The 19901-nt window shown below is 38.0% G+C and overlaps 1 protein-coding gene across 2 annotated transcripts in view; it reads left to right on the forward strand.

The window, feature by feature from the left end:
* DLD (dihydrolipoamide dehydrogenase) overlaps positions 1-19559 on the forward strand; it is a 35748-nt gene extending 16189 nt beyond the window's left edge. The window contains exons 4-14 of one of the 2 annotated variants that reach the window (XM_008150104.3): positions 124-192; positions 756-825; positions 2997-3097; positions 3396-3539; positions 3958-4059; positions 10550-10740; positions 11407-11577; positions 11897-12086; positions 12508-12645; positions 18815-18904; positions 18997-19559. In XM_008150104.3, coding sequence (XP_008148326.1) covers positions 124-192; positions 756-825; positions 2997-3097; positions 3396-3539; positions 3958-4059; positions 10550-10740; positions 11407-11577; positions 11897-12086; positions 12508-12645; positions 18815-18904; positions 18997-19062 — 1332 coding nt within the window. In that variant the 3' untranslated portion in view covers positions 19063-19559. The remainder of the gene's footprint in view (positions 1-123; positions 193-755; positions 826-2996; positions 3098-3395; positions 3540-3957; positions 4060-10549; positions 10741-11406; positions 11578-11896; positions 12087-12507; positions 12646-18814; positions 18905-18996) is intronic. The other variant, XM_028159087.2, reaches the window with a different exon arrangement.
* Positions 19560-19901: the final 342 nt, after the last annotated feature.

Below are 19901 nucleotides of genomic sequence, written 5' to 3' on the forward strand. Positions count from 1 at the left end.
AGCTTGAGTAGCTTGTTTTGTAGGAGGAGGAAGAGAGATATACTTGGAATTTTAGTGAAGTGAAACATTGCAGCTTATGTGCAGTTAAATAATGGTGTGTGTTTTTTTTATTTTTGGTTGTAGACAGTATGCATTGAGAAAAATGAAACACTTGGTGGAACATGTTTGAATGTTGGTTGTATTCCTTCTAAGGTAAGCATACATTTTTGTACAGTGCAGAAATTTTCTTCATTGGCCACCAATTAGATATGTTGAGACTAGAATATTAGTCATTAAAAAATAAACAGCCCATGGGTGATAAAAACCCCATTATTTAGTTGTAAATTTAGAGTGCTGTTACCAGTCAGCCATACATTCTTGAAACAGCTTCCTTGTCTCAGAATACCTAGCCTTTCCAATCAAGCATACTGATGTTACTTTTTTCCCCCCTCTTTAGCTTTCCTTTATCAATGAAATAGATCGTAGGTAGTAAATTCTTTTAGATACTTTATGTATTTAGTAGTAAACAAGCCTGACTTTCATGTCATAAAAGGAGTAAACAACCTGAAATGTGTATTTAATTCCTTTGCTTCTAAAGAAAGTAATTTTGTTTCTTATTTGTTAAACATTTTTTATGTCATTATTGTTTGTCTTAGATTAATTATAGAAATTTACTTGGTGTACTACTTCCTGTACTGACTGTCATTTCATAAGTGCTTTTTGATTCTATATAGTCTGCTTTTGAAATTTTGATAACTTTGTCTTATATCCTGTAGGCTTTATTAAATAACTCTCATTATTACCACATGGCCCATGGAAAAGATTTTGCATCTAGGGGAATTGAAGGTAAGTGTACTTTCCATATTTAGTGATATTAGCAATCATACTTGACTTTTCTGGCTAAAGACTTATATGTGTTTGATACATGTGTAATGTTTATGGAGGTAAGAGTGAGAAAAAGATCTTAAAAATATAGAAAGATTTACTTATGAAAGACAGCTTAATCCATATTTCTACCATCACATCTTCTGTTCCTCTGTCAAGTTTTGCATGCAGCCTACTCTGTGTGTGTGTGAATAAGTGTATGTGTGAAAAGTCAGTTTTCATTTTCTGAAACCTGGAAGTCACTGTGGTGCCTGGTGGATTCCTGAGTGCTATGGGCAGATGAAAGAAGAAAGGTCTACCTAAATTGTTGGTATTGGAAGAGCAGAGGAGAGGGAGGGATGTGGCATAGTGGAAAAGGACCTTTCATAAAATTTTAATGTGGTTTGTCTTCTGCCATTGTTTTTGGTCTGTTATTTCATTCTTTCTCTCCAGTTATTGTTGTTGACAGATACATCCAAAGGGTAGTCTGTTCTAGAAAGGGCTTAAACACACATTGGAGGACTATTTTTTTCCTTTGTTTCTTTGAAGCAGTAGGTTTTTGAAAGAATGGTATGTAACATAGGCAATCCCTTGGGTACAGAGGTGGTGAATATACATTAGAGCAAATATTGTATTAAATTAGAAGAAAAGTGGAATCAAAACCCATTTTCCTTACCCACTAAGAAAAGAAGGGACAGGGTTAGTCAAGAGACATGCATTGTAGACAAAAATTCATGTTCCAGCTCTGTGACCTTAGGTAAATCAAATCTCTCAGGGTCTTTGCTTTCTCATCTCTAGTATGTGTTGGTTGCATTGAGGCTGCCTTTAAGATAGCCTTCTTCTACTGTTCTAGAAGTTGAGCTTCTCTTTATCCTCTTATATTGTTGATTTTCAGAGTTCTCTTCTGAATTAAATGAGTGATTGAATTTTTATATCAAGCTATCTATATTTGAAGTTTTCTCATGTATGTTTTTATTAGTTTTTGTTTCATGAAATTTAGCATTTCCTTTTATTTAAAACCAGAGGCCCAGTACACAAGACTTGTGCACTGGGGGTAGGGGTGGAGTCCCTCTGCCCAGCCTGCACCCTCTCGCAGTCCGGGACCCCTTGGGGGATGTCTGCCTGCTGGCTTAGGCCTGATCCCTCTCGCAGTCTGGGGCTCTCACAGTCCAGGACCCCTTACTCCTTACCGCTTGCCTACTTGCCAGCTGTGAGCCCAGCTTCTGGCCAAGCAGCATTCCCCCTGTGGGAGTGCACTGAACACCAGGGGGCAGCTCCTATGTTGAGCGTCTGCCCCCTAGTGGTCAGTACCCGTCATAGTGACCGGTCACTCTGCCATTCAGTCGGTTTGCATATTAAGCTTTTATTATATAGGACTAGAAGCCCGTTTGCACGAAGATTCGTGCAAGACATTCATTCACCTGGCTGCCTGCACCAGTTTTCCGCTGGCACCAGAGGCGGGGGACCCAGGCCTTGGCTCTGGCCACCGTCTTCTGCTTTCTTTCAGGGTTGGGGCTTGGCCCTGGGCGGCGGCGGCGCGGGGCAGGTGCTGCCCACCCTGTGCCGCCAGCAGCAATCTGGGCGCTTCCCGCTGGCCTGGTTCCATCTGCCGCTCAGCATTGGGAGCGGTGGGAGGCCCCGCCCCTCCCGCCAGCCAGGTTCCATCAGCCGCTCAGCGATAGGGGGCGGCATGTGGGTGGCGCCATCTTGGTTAATTTGCATAGCGCCCTGATTGGCTGTGGGCATAGCGAAGGTACGGTCAATTAGCATGTTACCCTTTTATTAGGTAGGATAGGACTTCAGGTAATTTTTCCTTTGCCATTTCTACTTAGATCTCTAACAGACTTAGGATTATCATAAGGTATTTGGAGAATATGTCACAGTGGAAAATATTTTATTTTGGACTGCATTTTCCCCAAAGGTGGATTTTTTAATAGTATTTGTGATAAACTTATGTTACTGTGATATGATGCTGTTAGCCTTTTGCCAGCTAGGACTATTATATCAGTTATTAAATTTTAAAATGTTAATACTGCCTTATATACGGTTTTATAAGTATTAGGTTGAAATTTTCCATACCATGATTAGTGAAAAATACCATATATTGCTTCAAAATTTAGCTAAGTACTAAAGATTTATTTAACAAATTACAGTGTCTGAAGTTCGCTTGAATTTAGAGAAGATGATGGAGCAGAAGAGTACTGCAGTAAAAGCTTTAACAGGTGGAATTGCCCACTTATTTAAACAGAATAAGGTCAGTGTGTTTAATATTCACATTTTTGAATTATTTTATATGTACATTAAACATTGCTTTATGTTGATAGAGTGATGCTATTAGAACTTGGCTGCCAGAGGATAGTTACTTAATTTAAAATAGTATGGTAACCTGAAATGCATGATAAATTTTTTTCTGCTCCATGTATAGCATTACTAAGTAAGGAAGCATTTTATATTGTATAAATTAATTGGTAGATTCATTTTTTGCTGTTAATCATGTTTATTTATCAAAAAATTTATTTTAAACTATGTGAATTTATATATATTTTATAAAGGTTGTTCATGTACATGGATATGGAAAGATAACTGGCAAGAATCAGGTCACTGCTACGAAAGCTGATGGCAGCACTCAAGTTATTAACACAAAGAACATTCTTATAGCCACAGGTTCAGAAGTTACTCCCTTCCCTGGCATCACGGTATTTGTTTTTTACAATTGTCAAAACCTTCCTTTAGAAGTATATTTTATAAACTACTTTATTCATGCTATTTATGAAATTTGAGAGATTTCTTACTGAAATACTGTATATTGACAGTCATTCAATTTTGGGAACTTGCCTGTCTTTATTCTGCAGTGATTTTGACCAGAAATAGAACACTTTACATTAAGATATATTTGAATTCCGTCTGAAGTTAAAGTAGACCATTTTGTTTGACATGCTGAATGATAAAATTTTAAGCATTTTAATTTTTAATTGAGTATATGGTTAGAAGTCATAGATACTTTGAAACAAATAAATGACTTAGTATTTTTAGTGATTATATTGTGTGAGATCACAGTTTATAAATCTCTAGCTTTTCCAAATAATTTTGATTGTATCTTTTTTTAAAAAATAGATTGATGAAGATACAATAGTGTCATCTACAGGTGCTTTATCTTTAAAAAAAGTTCCAGAGAAGATGGTGGTCATTGGTGCAGGAGTAATTGGTGTAGAATTGGTAAGTGATGTCTTTTCTGTCTCATATTATCTCCATGATGTGGGAAGCGACTTAAAGGTCTCCTATTTTATTCTTTGTATAATGTCGCAGACAGATCGGTATTGAAATTTGCTTAAATACTTCTAGTAGTAAAGAGTTTTCAAGACAACTTATTTTAATGTAATCTTTAGTCATTAGAACATTCTCTTTTATTTTGAGATTTATTTCCCTATATCTTCCACCCGTCCCATTCCCTAGAATTTGACTAATAGTTAAAAAGTCTTGACAGTCCTTCAGCTATTTAAATCTGACAGCCCTTCAGGCCCTTTCAGCCTTTGAGAAGGCCTCTGACTTACATGATCTGGCTCTTTCCTTCCTCTCCATCTTCATCCCAGTCCCTCTTCACTTACATGTTAGAAATGTCAAACTACTTGCAGTTCTCTGAGTACCATGAAGTTTCATATCTTCTACATTGTTCTCCCTTTTGTCCACCTGGCAACTTTCCTATATTTCTAGTGACCTCTTCCCTCAATTTCAGTTTTCTTTTCCCATGGCCATTTTACTTTGTAATCACCAAGAATTGCTCTACTTCTAAAATCACAAATTAGACATTTTATTCTCTAACCATAACCTCCTTTCCTCTTTTACTCTGTTATTCCTAGTAAACAGGCATTTTAACTCTATTAGGTTTTCTAGTTCATAGAGCCTCTTCATTTTTGCTATCTTCCCTTTTCTGTCTTGATTGCTTTCCAGCTCAGCTTAGAGTCCAGTCTATCACTGTAACTACTTCTTAAAGCTATTCTTGAGTCCTTTGCCTTGCTGTCATACCTGCTTGACAAAACTCTGGTCTTGCCTTCTTTATGTTATATCCAGGCTATTGACTACACAGGAGAAAAACACACACCCTGCAGATTAATGCTTGTATAAATTCTTGGTCATAAATCTCAAATCTCAGTAGGAACCTCAACCTGCTGACAATCCCATTATTGCCCTAGTTAGTACACTTTCCTGTTTCATTTCCCACTTGTCTCAAACTGTTGCCAGTATAATGTCTTCCCCTGCCTGCAGATGACCTTGTCTCCTAAATCTATATATATAAAAGCCTAAGCAACTGTTACGCCTGGTCGACCAGTCGCTATGATGTGCACTGACCACCAGGGGGCAGACTCTCAACGCAGGAGCTGCCCCTGGTGATCAGTGTGCTCCCATAGCCAACCTCCTGCAGCTGGCCAACCTTCTGCAGTCCCTACCTCCAGCCAGCGGCCCCACTCTGCTCCAGTCAGGACTGGGTGAGACAACCCCAATTGGCCCCAATTGCCGGCCAGGTTGAGGGACCCCACCTGTGCACGAATTGGTGCACCAGGCCTCTAGTATCACGTAAAAGAGAAAGAAACCATCAGATGAAAACTCCCTCAATTTGATACCCCAGATTTGAAAATGTTCTTATCTGTTGTTACACCAATTCTCTTGAACTTCTATAACTGGAAATGCAATTTTTTCTAAGATGGAGCCCTTCACCCCTGTTTAGTAATTCATCATCTCCTGCCTTCTCAGGATCTTGGCTTTGTGATTTTTATTTTTGCATTTTTTTTAGTCTTCAGACTCTCCCCTCCTTTTGCTTCCTTCTTATTTACATCTAAACATCCCTATCTGTGGGCACCCATGTGCTGTTCACACATGCGCAGATGCATTTGCACTCATAGACACAGGCTGTGTACACATAAATAAACCTCTCTTGATCCCATACCCTCCTTCAGTTATTAATCTTCCTCTCTCACCTTTTCACAACCAAACTTCTTTGAAAGAGTTGTCCATACTCTTATTTCACCAACTCCACTGACTCCTCAGTCCATGGCTTCTGGTGCCATCAAATTGCTCTTGATGGGATATGAATGGACTTATTACTTAGTCTAGTGGACTGTTTTCTTCACTGTTTTATTTGATAGCAGCATTGCTGATTTTCTTGCATTTGAAACTCTTCCCCTAGCTTCTCTGAGTCCACATTCTGTTGGCTTTCTGTCCATCCTTTGAGCTGACGTCTCTGTTTTTCTCTGCAGGTTTCCCTTTCTCAGCCTTCCCTTGAATAGTTATTATTACTCTGGATTCTTTCTCAGGGTTCTATTCCAAACCCTTTTTTGTCTTTCCATAGATTATTCCCTTCACTCCTATATCAATTATCTAAGGACTTATAAATATTTGCAACCTAATTTTTTCTCCTTGCCTCTAAACTTTATATCCGAATGCCTATCAGCATCTCTACTTGTAGGTCTCGCAGGTCCTCATTTCAGAAATGTGTAACTTACCCTTAACCTTACCCTCTTCTTCCTCCATCCCTAAACAAGCAAAAGAAAACCTTTTCTAAAATTTCCCATCTCAACAAGTGGTACTGACATCCATCTAGAGACCTAAGCAAGAAGTTTGGCAATTGTACATGACTTCTCCCATGCCTTCCTGCTCCATATTGAGTCAGTTACTGGCTCCTAATGTGATGTTACCTAGTAGAGATCTCATGAATATATGCTCTTCTTTTTCTTTTTTATCCTCACCTGAGGATATGTTTCTATTGAATTTTAGAGGGAGAGGGCCAGAGAGAGAAACAGAGAAACATCTGTTGCCTCCTGTGTATACCCCGACCAGGATCGAACCTGCAACCTTTTTGATGTATGGGACAATACTCCAACCAACTGAGCCACCCAGCCAGGACTATCCCTTTTCACATACTTACTTAGATCCTTGTTCAGGCCAGCATCATGTCTTGCCCAGGTCTCTTTGGTTTCTGTCATCTTTTTCTAATCTATATTCCTCAAAGTTGCTGGACTAATCTTTTTATAACATAAATGTAATCAGTTCCCTTCCCTGCTAAAAACCCTTTAATGACTCACTATAGCTGTTAGGGTAAATCTAAACTCTAGCAAGATGTGGCACTGACTCAGATCTCCATTGCTAGCCCCTCTCTTTCTCAAACAATGTTCTAGTTATATTGAAATATCAATTCCTAAACAAACTGTGCTTCCCTTTATCTGTAGGCCTTCCTTCTGTTTGGAACATTTCTTCCCTTTAGTCTCTGCACTCTAATGAGCCCTTTACCTTCCCTGCCTACCCTAGATGTCCTTAGGTACTCTTGTTGAGTGTTCCCATTGCACCCTATACTAGTACTTCTTGTTACAGTATTATCTCTCTTTTTTGATATTACTTGTTCACTTGTCTCTCTCTCAATAAATCATAAACTCCATGAGGGCAGAGATCCTGGTTTTTAATTTACTGTGTCTTTAGCATAGTGGCTTTTAAGAAAAATTATTACTCAAAAAGCTTTTATTGATATAATAACTTTCAACAGTCAGTTTAGAAATTACCATTTTGGTTAAGACTTCTTTTAAGAAAGTTCAAGTCTTTCTTTTTTGTGTGTCTATAATATAACTAGAGGTCCGATGCACGAAATTCGTGCAAGAGTAGGGCTTCCTTCCTGCTGCCAGCAGGCATCCAGGACCCTGGCTTCCTTCGCAGCCCTGGTGTCATTCAGAAGGACTTCTGGTCTAATTAGCATATTACACTTTTATTATTATAGATGTGTTTACATCTTTTTATCATCTAACAATAGATTGCATTTATTTGTTTGTCTTTCCTACAGAACCATAACTGCTTGAAGGCAGGGACTGAGTTTTATTCATATTTGAATCTCCATTGCTTAATGTTTCTTATTAGGTCCTGTAGATACTAGATCCATTATTTTGTCATTATCCTTTTGATCCAGTCTAGTCTGTCAGGATCACTTGTAAATGGTGTTTAACACTAAGCATAATCTGAATTTTGGAGAGCATGTCTTTTGATATGTGTAATATACTTCTTTTAATGTAATCCTTTATGATCAGTTTGTTTACTTATTTAAGCACATAGCTTGTAGTCAGTCCTTTTATGTTGTTGTTGGCATAAATTTTCCCTTTTTGCGCTGTGCATTTGTTTTCAAGTTGCACAAGTTTTATAGTCCTTTAAAAATCTCCCCCTTTAATCTCTATGTTAAAATTAGGTGTTTAATACTGAAATAGAGTTGCAATTTCCTGCTTCTATCTGGCATCTTATTCAAAGTTTTGTATTTTTTGTTTGTTTGTTTCAGGTAAAAGAGCTTTCAACAAAGAGCTAGCTCCTTATACTATAGGTCTTGTGATAAATTCCCCCAAGCTTTTGTTTGCCTGGGATAGCCTTTATTTGCCCTCCATATGTAAAGGATAACTTTGCTGGCCATATTATTCTTGGCTCGAGGTTTCTTTCTTTCTATATTTGAATATTTCATTCTATTTTCTCCTGGATTGTAGATTTCTGTTGAAAAATCTATATATGTAAAAGTGTAATATGCAAATTGACTGGATGGTGGAATGACTGGTTGGCTATGATGTGCACTGACCACCAGGGGGCAGACGATCAACGCAGGAGCTTCCCCCAGCCTGCAGGCCCCAATTGGCGTCTGCCAGCAAACCTCTTGTTCCCTCCCCCCGGCCAGCAGGCTCTGATTGCCTGATGGGGAACTGGGAACCCGGGGTGGGTGGTAGCTGACGCGGGCAGCTCCAGGACTCCATTGCCCCACACACAGGGAGACCAGCGGTGGTGGTGAGGGGGCGGGGTTGGCTGCTGGCAGCTGGGGAAGATCGGCCCTGATTGCAGGCCATGCCTAGGGACCCTACCTGTGCATGAATTTTGTGCACTGGGCCTCTAGTCCATAATAATTTAATGTAGTTTCCTTTGTAGGTTGTAGTCTTTTTTCCCTTGGCTGCCTTGAAAATTTTGTCATTAACTTTTGACAGTTTTTATATAATATGTCTTGGAGAAGGCCTTTTTGCATTGAGATAATTAGGTGTTCTGTTAGCTTGTTGAATTGGAGGGTAACAGCCCTTTCCATAGGTAGGTTTGGGAAGTCCTTATTGTTTGTTTGAATAGGCTCTCTGTTTCCTTCTCCCTCGATTCTCCTTCTGGAATACCCATTATTCTTATGTTGATCTTTCTAATGGAGTCAGTTCTCATATTGTTCTTTGATTTTTTTAAACTTTCACTTCTTTCTCTCCTTCCACCTGAGTCATTTCTAGATTTCTGTCTTCAAGCTTGCTAATTCTCTCTTCCTTCTGATCTGTTGTTTCCAGGCTGTCTAAAACATTTTTCGTCTCAGTTGTTGAGTTCTTCAGCTCCAGAATTTCTGTTTGGTTATTTTTTATAGTTTCATTCTCTTATTTCATTACTCCTTTTTTATTGTTGATTTTATTCCTGAGCTCATTGAAGTGCTTTTCTGTGTTTTTTTTGTATCTTACTTAGTTTTTTTCATAACTGCAGCCTTGAATTCTCTGTCATTTAAATCACAGTCTTTCATGTCTCTGAGTTTGGTTTCTGGGAACTTCTCATTTTCATTCTGACCTACCCTGTTACTTATGGTATTTGATGGATTGTTTCTCTGCCTGGTCATTTGAAGTAGTGAACTTTTCTTTTTTAGGTACTGTTCTGTTCTTAACAATTTAACAGGTTAAGTTGAGGTCTGTCTTTTTTTCTCCAGTAGATGGTGCTATAATGGTTTTTATTTTTTCTTACCTGGACCTCTGAGATCTTGGTGAGTTGGTGTGGTCTTGGTCTAGAACCGTGATTGGCAAACTGCGGCTCGTGAGCCACATGCGGCTCTTTGGCCCCTTGAGTGTGACTCTTCCACAAAATACCACGGCCTGGACGAGTCTATTTTGAAGAAGTGGCATTAGAAGAAGTTTAAGTTTAAAAATTTGGCTCTCAAAAGAAATTTCAATCGTTGTACTGTTGATATTTGGTTCTGTTGACTAATGAGATTGCCGACCACTAGGCTAGGGCTTAAAATGTTCTTTAAAAAATAAGCATTCAGTTTAAATTATAACTTCAATGAAAAAGTAAACATTTCTCTGTTGGGAAAATAAGATATTTTTCAAGCATTAGAAATTAATAGCATTAAGAGCTAGCATTAATATTTTTCAAGTGTTAGAAATTAGTAGCATTAAGGGGTTATTTCTTCCCCCTCAGGGACCTTTCTTCCCACTTGTTCCTTTCTGGACCAGTTACCTGTATAGTTCATTCCTTCTCTTCCAGTCTTTGGGTAAATGTCACTGCTGGTGAAGCCTTCTCCCAGTCATACTATTTAAAATTGCAATTCCTTTCCTTTCAATAGTCCTAGCTCTACTTCCTGCTTTATTTTTCTCATAGCACTTTTACCATCTTCTTTATGAATTTTACTTATTTTTCTCCTATACCAGGATATAAGGTTCCTGAGGCAGTGCTTGCCTAGCATTTAAATTGATGCCTAGCATATGGTAGGTGCTCAATAAATGTTGAGTGAACAGAGTGAATAAATATACTAGTATAAAGTTATAGATACCACAGTGTTAAAGCTCAGAGCCTCTAATAGGAACACATTAACAAAAGAAAATATCTTGTAATAAATTATTTAAGATAATTCAGTAAACATTTGCTCTAGAAATCTTTATTGTTATGATTTTTTTATTGTTATTTGCAGGGGTCAGTTTGGCAAAGACTTGGTGCAGATGTGACAGCAGTTGAGTTTTTGGGGCATGTTGGTGGAATTGGAATTGATATGGAGATATCTAAAAACTTTCAACGCATCCTTCAAAAGCAAGGATTTAAATTTAAATTGAATACAAAAGTTACTGGTGCTACCAAGAAGTCAGATGGAAAAATTGATGTTTCGTAAGTATGCTGCATTTGATTTTGATGATATTTTCATCTTTTTCTTTAAGAAAAACGTTCAACTTTTCAGTATTTTATAATTTTAGGTTATTTTATAATATAAAACCATTTTATTGCTTAGTTTAACTCAGTATTGTCAAATCAGTCTATTGAAATTCATAATTAAGTTGATGGTAGAAAAAGTAATCCAGTGTTCTCATTTTAATGTACGTTTTTATAGTACTGTATTCATTCAGAAAGTTTAAGCTCCCAAGACTCAGTAAAATGAATTCAATATTTTTAGACTGATATGTAGGGAAATCAGTAATATTAACTAGATTGTTTACTATGTGCCTGGCACTCTATTAAACACTTTTACAACTTAATAACTTGCCTAGGTCACACAATTAGTGAGTGACAGAGTCACTACTTGTACTTGGATCTTTTTTACTATAAGACCTATGTTCTTACCCGTGTTATACTGTCTGTTTTTTTAAAGATTTTAATGATAGACCTCAAGAGAATATGTACATTTTTTCATAGTCTGAGCCTGTGTTATAATAAAATAAACTTACACTATTAGAAGTGTCATCAATACTTGAGAACTGTCTGGTGTTAAAATTTCCAAGTCTATCAGCTATCTATGTAGATGTGTGTTTAACAGTTATAACACCGTTCATTATCTAGTATTGAAGCTGCTTCTGGTGGTAAAGATGAAGTTATCACTTGTGATGTACTCTTGGTTTGCATTGGCCGACGACCTTTTACGCAGAATTTGGGACTAGAAGAGCTTGGCATCGAACTAGACCCTAGAGGTAGAATTCCAATCAATTCCAGATTCCAAACTAAAATTCCAAAGTAAGTTGCATAATTAACTGCATTTTCAATAATTTTGAAGTTTATGTCAAACACTACTTTGAAAATAAGACTTCTGTCATGCTTAAAAAATGCATCGGCTTTGGGGGAAAAATAGTAAATAATATGTAAAAGCAAAATAATTAATTTAATTTTTCATTACCGAAAATTAGAACCCAAACTTCGATATTTAAAGAGCTGAATTTAATATATTTTTGGGTGACTTAATAACTAGGAACTTATAATCTTGTGAACATGGCATAACTGAAGATGAGTATCTGTGCTTTCAGAAGTTTACTCTTCCTTTTGACCTCTGTTGTAGTATCTATGCTATTGGTGATGTGGTGGCTGGTCCAATGCTGGCTCACAAAGCAGAGGATGAAGGCATTATCTGTGTTGAAGGAATGGCTGGTGGTGCTGTGCACATTGACTACAATTGTGTACCATCAGTGATTTACACACACCCTGAAGTGGCTTGGGTCGGCAAATCAGAAGAGCAGTTGAAGGAAGAGGTAATACTGCACTAGGGTAGTTTTACTCCAATGTTTGAATTGAGTTTATGACACTGGTGGCTGAGAGTTATTAATATATTAGTGTGTTTTAATTACTATGTAGAACATTATACTTTTAGTTTATATATTTTTTCCTTAGTATTATAAAGGAGATTATTCACTTGCCTGCATTTCATAACTAGTAATTCTAGAGCTTTTCTTTTTGGCTTTGACATATACACAGATAGATTGAAATTGTCATTTTTTTGTGTTTATACCAAAATATATCTCATTAGCAAGTCTTTTGGTATTTCCTTCTATATGTTCTGTGAAGAATTACTTTCTTGGCATTTGTTTTCTGAACAAATGGTGGATGGTTTCACCAATGGGAATAAACTTTTTCAGAGTTTATGTAGGTTGTCATTTTTTCTGTCTCTCACAGGGTATTGAGTACAAAATTGGGAAATTCCCGTTTGCTGCTAACAGCAGAGCTAAGACAAATGCTGACACAGATGGCATGGTGAAGATTCTTGGGCACAAATCAACAGACAGAGTATTGGGAGCACATATTCTGGGAGCAGTGAGTATTGTAAAACCAGAAATTTCATTAGGATTTTTGGAAAGCATTGCTAATTAGTAGATTTATTTAAAACCACCAAGTGTTTACATTCTAAGGTTAGTAGAGGCCCGATGCACGAAGATTCGTGCAAGAATGGGCCTTCCTTCTCCTTGCTGTCGGCACCGCCTTCACTCCAGCTGGAGCCACCTTTCCACTTTCCCATGCTATCCTGCCCTGTCCCTGGCCGCTCGCATCTGTGTATGAAAATTAACCCACCATCTTTGTTGGGTTAATTTGCATACCCACTCCTGATTGGCTGGTGGGCATCGCGAAGGTACAGTCAATTTGCATCTTACTCTTTTATTAGTGTAGATATTTACCAGTAAAATTTGAGTATGGCTTCTTTGTGCATCATTTCTAGCAAGGTACCAGCAACACTCTCTCTCTCACAGTTTTGCCCACCGTATCATCTACTTTCCAAACTGCAGCTGTGATTATTCTTTTAAAACAATCTTTCTTTTAAAAATATTTTTTTTATTGATGTTATAGAGGAAGGGAAAGGGAGAGAGAGATAGAAACATCAAAGATGAGAGAGAATCACTGATCTACTGCCTCCTGCACACCCCACACTGGAGATCGAGCCAGTAACATGAGCGTGTGCCCTGACCGGGACTCAAACCATTACCTCCTGGTTCATAGGTCAACACTCAACCACTGAGCCACGCTGGCTGGGCTAATTATTCTTTTATTTTTCTTTTATTTTTTAAAGTATTACACATAGTAGTACATATCTCTCTCCCCCCCAACCCCCCGTTGACCTTCCCCCAGCCTCCCCTACCCCGTCTCGCATGCCCTCATGGCCCCCGCCCCCCGCCCCAGTGTCTTGTATCCATTGGTTGTGCTTATATGCATGCATACAAGTCCTTTGGTTGATCTCTTTCCCCCCTTTGCCAACACTTCCCAGCCTTCCTGCTGAAATTTGACAGTCTGTTCGGTGCTTTACTGCCTCTGTATCTATCTTTTTGTTCATCAGGTTATAATGTTCTTTATTTTCCATAAATGAGTGAGATCATGTGGTATTTTTCTTTCATTGCCTGACTTATTTCACTTAGCATAATGCTCTCCAGTTCCATACATGCTGTTGCAAATGGTAAGAATTCCTTCTTTTTATAGCAGCTTAGTATTCCATTGTGTAGATGTACCATAGTTTTCTAATCCACTCATCTGCTAATGGGCATTTGGGCTGTTTCCAAATCTTAGCTATGATGAATTGTGCTGCTATGAACATAGGGGTGCATATATCCTTTATGATTTGTGTTTCTAGTTTCTTGGGATATATTCCTAGAAGTGGGATTACTGGGTCAAATGGGAGTTCCATTTTTAGTTTTTTGAGGAAACTCCATACTGTTCTCCACAGTGGCTGCACCAGTCGGCATTCCCACCAGCAGTGCACAAGGGTTCCTTTTTCTTCACATCCTCACCAGCACTTGTTGTTTGTTGATTTGTTGATGATTACCATTCTGACAGGTGTGAGATGGTACCGCATTGTCGTTTTGATTTGCATCTCTCGGATAATTAGTGATTTTGAGCATGTTTTCATATGTCTCTTGGCCTTCCTTCTGTCTTCTTTTGAAAAATATCTATTTAGGTTCGTTGCCCACTTTTTTTATTGGATCATTTATCTTCCTTTTATTAAGTTGTATGAGTTCCCTATAAATGTTGGAGATTAAACCTTTATCAGTGGTAACATTTGCAAATATGTTCTCCCATACAGTAGGCTTTCTTGTTGTTTTGTTGATGGTTTTCTTTTGCTGTGCAAAGCTTTTTATTTTGATGTAGTCCCATTTGTTTATTTTCTCTTTAGTTTCCATTGCCCTAGGAGCAGTATCGGTGAAGAAATTGCTTCAGCATATGTCTGAGATTTTGCTGCCTGTGGATTTCTCTAGTATTTTTATGGTTTCCTATCTTATGTTTAAGTCCTTTATCCACTTTGATTTTATTTTTGTGTATGGTTTAAGTTGGTGGTCTAGTTTCATTTTTTTTGCATGTATCTGTCCAATTTTCCCAACACCACTTATTGAAGAGACTGTCTTGACACCATTGTATGTTCATGCCTCCTTTGTCAAATATTAATTGAGCATAGTGGTTTGGATCGATATCTGGGTTCTCTATTCTATTCCATTGGTCTATATGTCTGTTCTTGTGCCAGTACCAGGCTGTTTTGAGAACAGTGGCTTTGTAATACAGCTTGATATCTGGTATTGAGATCCCACCTACTTTGTTCTTTCTCAGGATTGCTGTGGCCATTCGGGGTTTTTTTTTTTTATTCCAGATGAATTTTTGGAGAGTTCTTTCTAGGTCTGTGAAATATGCCATTGGTATTTTAATGGGGAGTGCATTGAATCTATAGATTGCTTTGGGTAGTATGGACATTTTAATGATGTTGATTCTACCAATCCATGAACATGGTATGTTCTTCCATCTGTTTATGTTTTCCTCTGTCTCTTTTTTCAGTGTCCTGTAGTTTTCTGCGTATAGGTCTTTTACGTCCTTAGTTAAGTTTATTCCTAGGTATCTTAATTTTTTTGGTTCGATGGTAAATGGGATTGCTTTTTTAGTCTCTCTTTCTGAAGTTCACTATTGGTGTATAGAAATGCCATAGATTTCTTGGCGTTAATTTTATATCCTGCTACATTGCCGAATTCATTTATTAAGTCTAATAGTTTTCTGATGGGGAATCTTTAGGTTTTTTTAATGTACAATATCATGTCATCTTTGAATAAGGACAGTTTTACTTCATCTTTTCCAGTTTGAATGCCTTTTATTTCTTCTTGTCTAATCACAATGGCTAATACTTTCAGTACTATGTCAAACAGGAGTGTCTTGTTCCTGTTCTTAGTGGAAATGGTTTTAGTTTTTGCCCATTGAGTATGATGTTGGCTGTGGGTTTGTCATATATGGCTTTTATTATGTTGAGGTATGATCCTTTTATTCCCACCTTGCTGAGAGTTTTTATAAAAAATGGGTGTTGGATTTTGTCAAATGCTTTTTCTGCATCAATTGATATGACTATGTGATTTTTATCTCTCACTTTGTTTATGTGATGTATCACGTTTATTAATTTGCGGATATTGTACCATCCTTGCATCCCTGGGATAAATCCTACTTGGTCATGGTGTATGATCTTTCTGATGTACTGCCGGAGCCGATTTGCTAGAATTTTGTTGAGGATTTTGGCATCTATGTTCATGAGGGATATTGGCCTGTAATTTTCTTTCATTGTGTTGTCTTTATCTGGTTTTGGTATTAGTGTGATGCTGGCTTCATAGAATGAGCTTGGAAGTGTTCCTTCCTCTTGAATTTTTTGGAATAGTCTGAGGAGGATAGGTTTTAGTTCTTCCTTGAATGTTTGGTAAAACTCCCCTGTGAAGCTGTCTGGCTCCTGGCTTTTGTTTGCTGGAAGCTTTTTGATGACTGCTTCAATTTTTTCCATAGTTATCGGCCTATTGAGATGTTTAGATTCTTCCTGATTGAGTTTTGGAAGGTTGTATTGTTCTAGGAATATGTCCATTTCCTCCAGGTTGTCCAGTTTGTTGGAATAGAGTTTTTCATAGTATTTTTTAACAACCCTTTGTATTTCGGTGGGGTCTGTTGTTATTTCTCCTCTTTCCTTTCTGATTTTGTTTATTTGGGTCCTCTCTCTTTGCTTCTTGGTGAGCCTGGCTAGAGGTTCATCAATTTTGTTTATCCTTTCAAAGAACCAGCTCTTGGTTTTGTTGATCTTTTGTATTGTTTCTTTGGTCTCTATGTCATTTATCTCTGCTCTGATCTTTATTATTTCCTTCCTTCTGCTTACACTGGGCTTTTCTTGTTGCTCTTTTTCTAACTCTGAAATTGGGAAAAGGAAAAATAAGTAAGAGAGAAAAGAAACAGAATAAAAAAGAAGAGGGGAAAGAACTCTTTATATGGGGAGAAAACTCCAATAGAACAGCCACGAATCCCAACAAATGCCAGCAACAAATACCTAGAGATGAATGCAAACTACAAACAACAACTAATATCAAGCAAGGCGAGGGAAAACAGAAGCAAAAAATAAACAAAACAAAAAAGAAAAAGCGAAACAATCTCACAAACAAGCATAAAAAAGCCAATATAATCAACAATCAAGCAAACAATAACAAAAGGACACAGAGGAAAAAAAATTGGATAGTGAAGAAAGAGAAGAGAGAGGTGTGCATGGACTTAGAGCAGGGGACTGAAAATTAGTAGTAGTAATAATACTGATTAAAAATAAAAATGTAATAAGGTAAAATCAAGTGAGGAAAAAAAATTTAGTTTCTTAAGTAAAAGATGAAAAAAAAAACGTTCAGTAGTGAAGATCATTCACTTCCTCTATTGTTCTGTTTGGCTTGCGTGTTTCCTAGTCAGGACAGTATTGAAGTTCCCTGCATTCCACTGCTCCTCAGTGTTGTAGGCCACAGTCCTAATTTTCAAGCAGGCAGTACTTCTTTGCTTCTTATACTCCTTTCTTTGTGTTTTCACAAGAGTCAATTTGTGATTCAACCCCTGGGTGGCAGTGTTTCTGGATTGACCTTCGGGTCTATAGGTCCTCTCTAGCTGGTATTTAGATTTTGTTTTCCCTGTGGCACTTAATACCAGTTTGGGGGAATGGACTGACCCAGAGCTGGTTCTCTGATGGTTATTCCCCGCTCTGATCCCCAGGTTCCACAAAAACAACTTTCCCCTGCAGTCTCTTAGAGTGTCCCCAATTGGGTGATCCTATGTATTGGGCTTAGTAATCAAAAGCAAGGATTTAAAGAGGGAAAAAAAAAAGAGAGAGAAAAAAGAGCCAGAGTAAGTGTGCAAACTCCAGCGCTGCGGTGCAAGTCTGTGCAGTGTTTTTTCCCCTTGGGTCTAAGCAGTCGGCACACTTAAAATTTTAGGCTGCCCTTTTGTGCCCAGTTCAGCTATGGGTTGCTTTTTAGAGTTCCCTTCTGTTAACAGCCCTGCAGATCCCCTTCCACATTTGCAGATCACGCCAGCCGCGGACTTTTCTGGGTGCAGACTTCTCCGGATCATCCAGCTTCCGCATGCGCATTTCTCTCTCCTGTCCCGACCACAGACCTCACCTTTTCCCAGACAAAATCTGACCTTTCCGTGAGGAGGCGCAGAGCTCCTCCGAGTCCGCGTGCTCACTCCATGTGGGGACCAGTGTTCCCGGGTTGACAGCTGTTCACTGGGTACCATTGTTGTAAATCCCAGGATTTTCAGGCTTCCGACAATATCCACTCTCCCCTTCAAGATGGCGCAGTCTCTGCTTCAGAGCTGGTTGCTCTGGGAGGGATCCCAGCAGCAGTGGAGGCTGCCCGGTCAGGGGAACCCCGTTTGGCAATTCCCCACAATTCCCCACAGTCCGCTGGAGTATAGCTGTCCCTCAACTCACAAACAAAAACTCCCAGTGGGACCTCACACTCTCCCTTCGCACTGTCCCTTCATCGGCAGCCATCTTCCTGGGCTAATTATTCTTTTAAAACATGCACCGTATGCCTGCTTCAAACTCACCAAATTTCTTTTCAACTGAAGACTTACAAATCCTCATTGAATCTGGTCCTGCCTACCTTTCTGCTTCATCTCTTTCTACTCTTCCTTTTTGGTCCTTCTTTCAATTTCATAAGAGGTCAAGTTTTTTTCCTGGTTAGAGCTTTTGTTTATAGTCATACCCTTTGCTTAGAATGCTCTGCCTCTAGATCTTGTAATTGGCTCCTTTATTGTTCAAGTCTCAGCTCAAGTGTTACCTTTTAAGAGAAGCCTTTCCTACTGTAAATCTGAAGCTTGCCCTCCCCTTAGGTATTTGACGTAACAATAATGAAAGTAGAACATTTAAGTTCCTACTCTATAATCTTTCCTAAATACATGCATTAACTTTAATTTTCACAACTCCGTGGGGTAGGAATTGCTGTTCCCATTTTTGAGGCAAATAAATGTAATGAAGTAGTCTGTGAGTAGTTGAGGTAGTAACTGGTAGAATTTGAATCCAGAGTCCAAGCTCTTGACTTCTGTGCCACCTTTTTCTGTTAAGCTTTTCCTAAGTGGAAGAAGTTAGCTAACTGCTCTTACAACTAATCTCCCTTTAGTGTGTAGTTGTTTTTGCCATGGAAATAAAATTACTTCTTGGCTTACTATTTTAAAGGGTGCTGGTGAAATGGTAAATGAAGCTGTTCTTGCATTGGAATATGGAGCATCCTGTGAAGATATAGCTAGAGTCTGTCATGCACATCCGGTAATTATTAACAACATAACAGAATTAATAGCTACTCTATTTTCTTCTGACACAAGTCCTTGAATTTTAATATTAAATTTCTTCCCTTGCAGACCTTATCAGAAGCTTTTAGAGAAGCAAACCTGGCTGCATCATTTGGCAAACCAATCAACTTTTAAATTTGAAGATTATATTTTTCTGAAATTTCCTGAGAGTGTTTAGAGATCACATTTCTGAACAGGATATGCTCACAGCTCCAAGAAATTCTAGGACTGAATTATGAAACTTTTGGAAGGTATTTAATAGGTTTGGACAGAATGGAATAATGTCATATCTACATTTTAAAAAAATTTAATATTTTGTTTTAGTACGTTAATATTGCAAAAGAAATGCTACTTATAGTAGCACTCTGGAAAAATTTTTAACGCATATTTCCATGCTGTTTGTATAAGGTTCAACCTCACTGAATTTGTTAGCTTTTGTCCCTGGTATAGTAAAGTTGGATTTACTTATTACATGGATGGAGCTGCAGTATGGTAGGTGAACAGCTGTGTTTGAAGCAAGGTGATCAAGTTATTTTAAACTTGGTTTTCAATATTGGACATAAGAGTCAGTCAGAATAAGATTTAAATATGTATAAACTGAACTCATGTAAATAAAAAATGATCGTCTCTCACTTGGTTTATTTAATCCCCAAATTCTTGCTGTTTAGATATAGAATTTATGTGTTTAGATTTTTAAGCTACCATCAAGGTCTGTAGTCTGAAGTATATAGTTAACCAAATTTAGGAGGTATTTAAATGTTAAATAGCCACTCATGTATTATAATGGGGAATGAAAATATGAAAATAAACATTTCCTAAATATTCAAATTATTGAGTGGATATTAAGATAATATGAATTCTTTTATGACTACCTCTTGTGCATAATTACTTTCTTAAAAACTTATTTCTATTGTTGAGAATATTATAGATGTCTTCCATTCCCTTTCTCCTGAACCTTTACCCCCCATCCACCT

Source organism: Eptesicus fuscus, chromosome 14 (genome assembly GCF_027574615.1).
Source record: "Eptesicus fuscus isolate TK198812 chromosome 14, DD_ASM_mEF_20220401, whole genome shotgun sequence".
Lineage (NCBI taxonomy): Eukaryota > Metazoa > Chordata > Mammalia > Chiroptera > Vespertilionidae > Eptesicus > Eptesicus fuscus.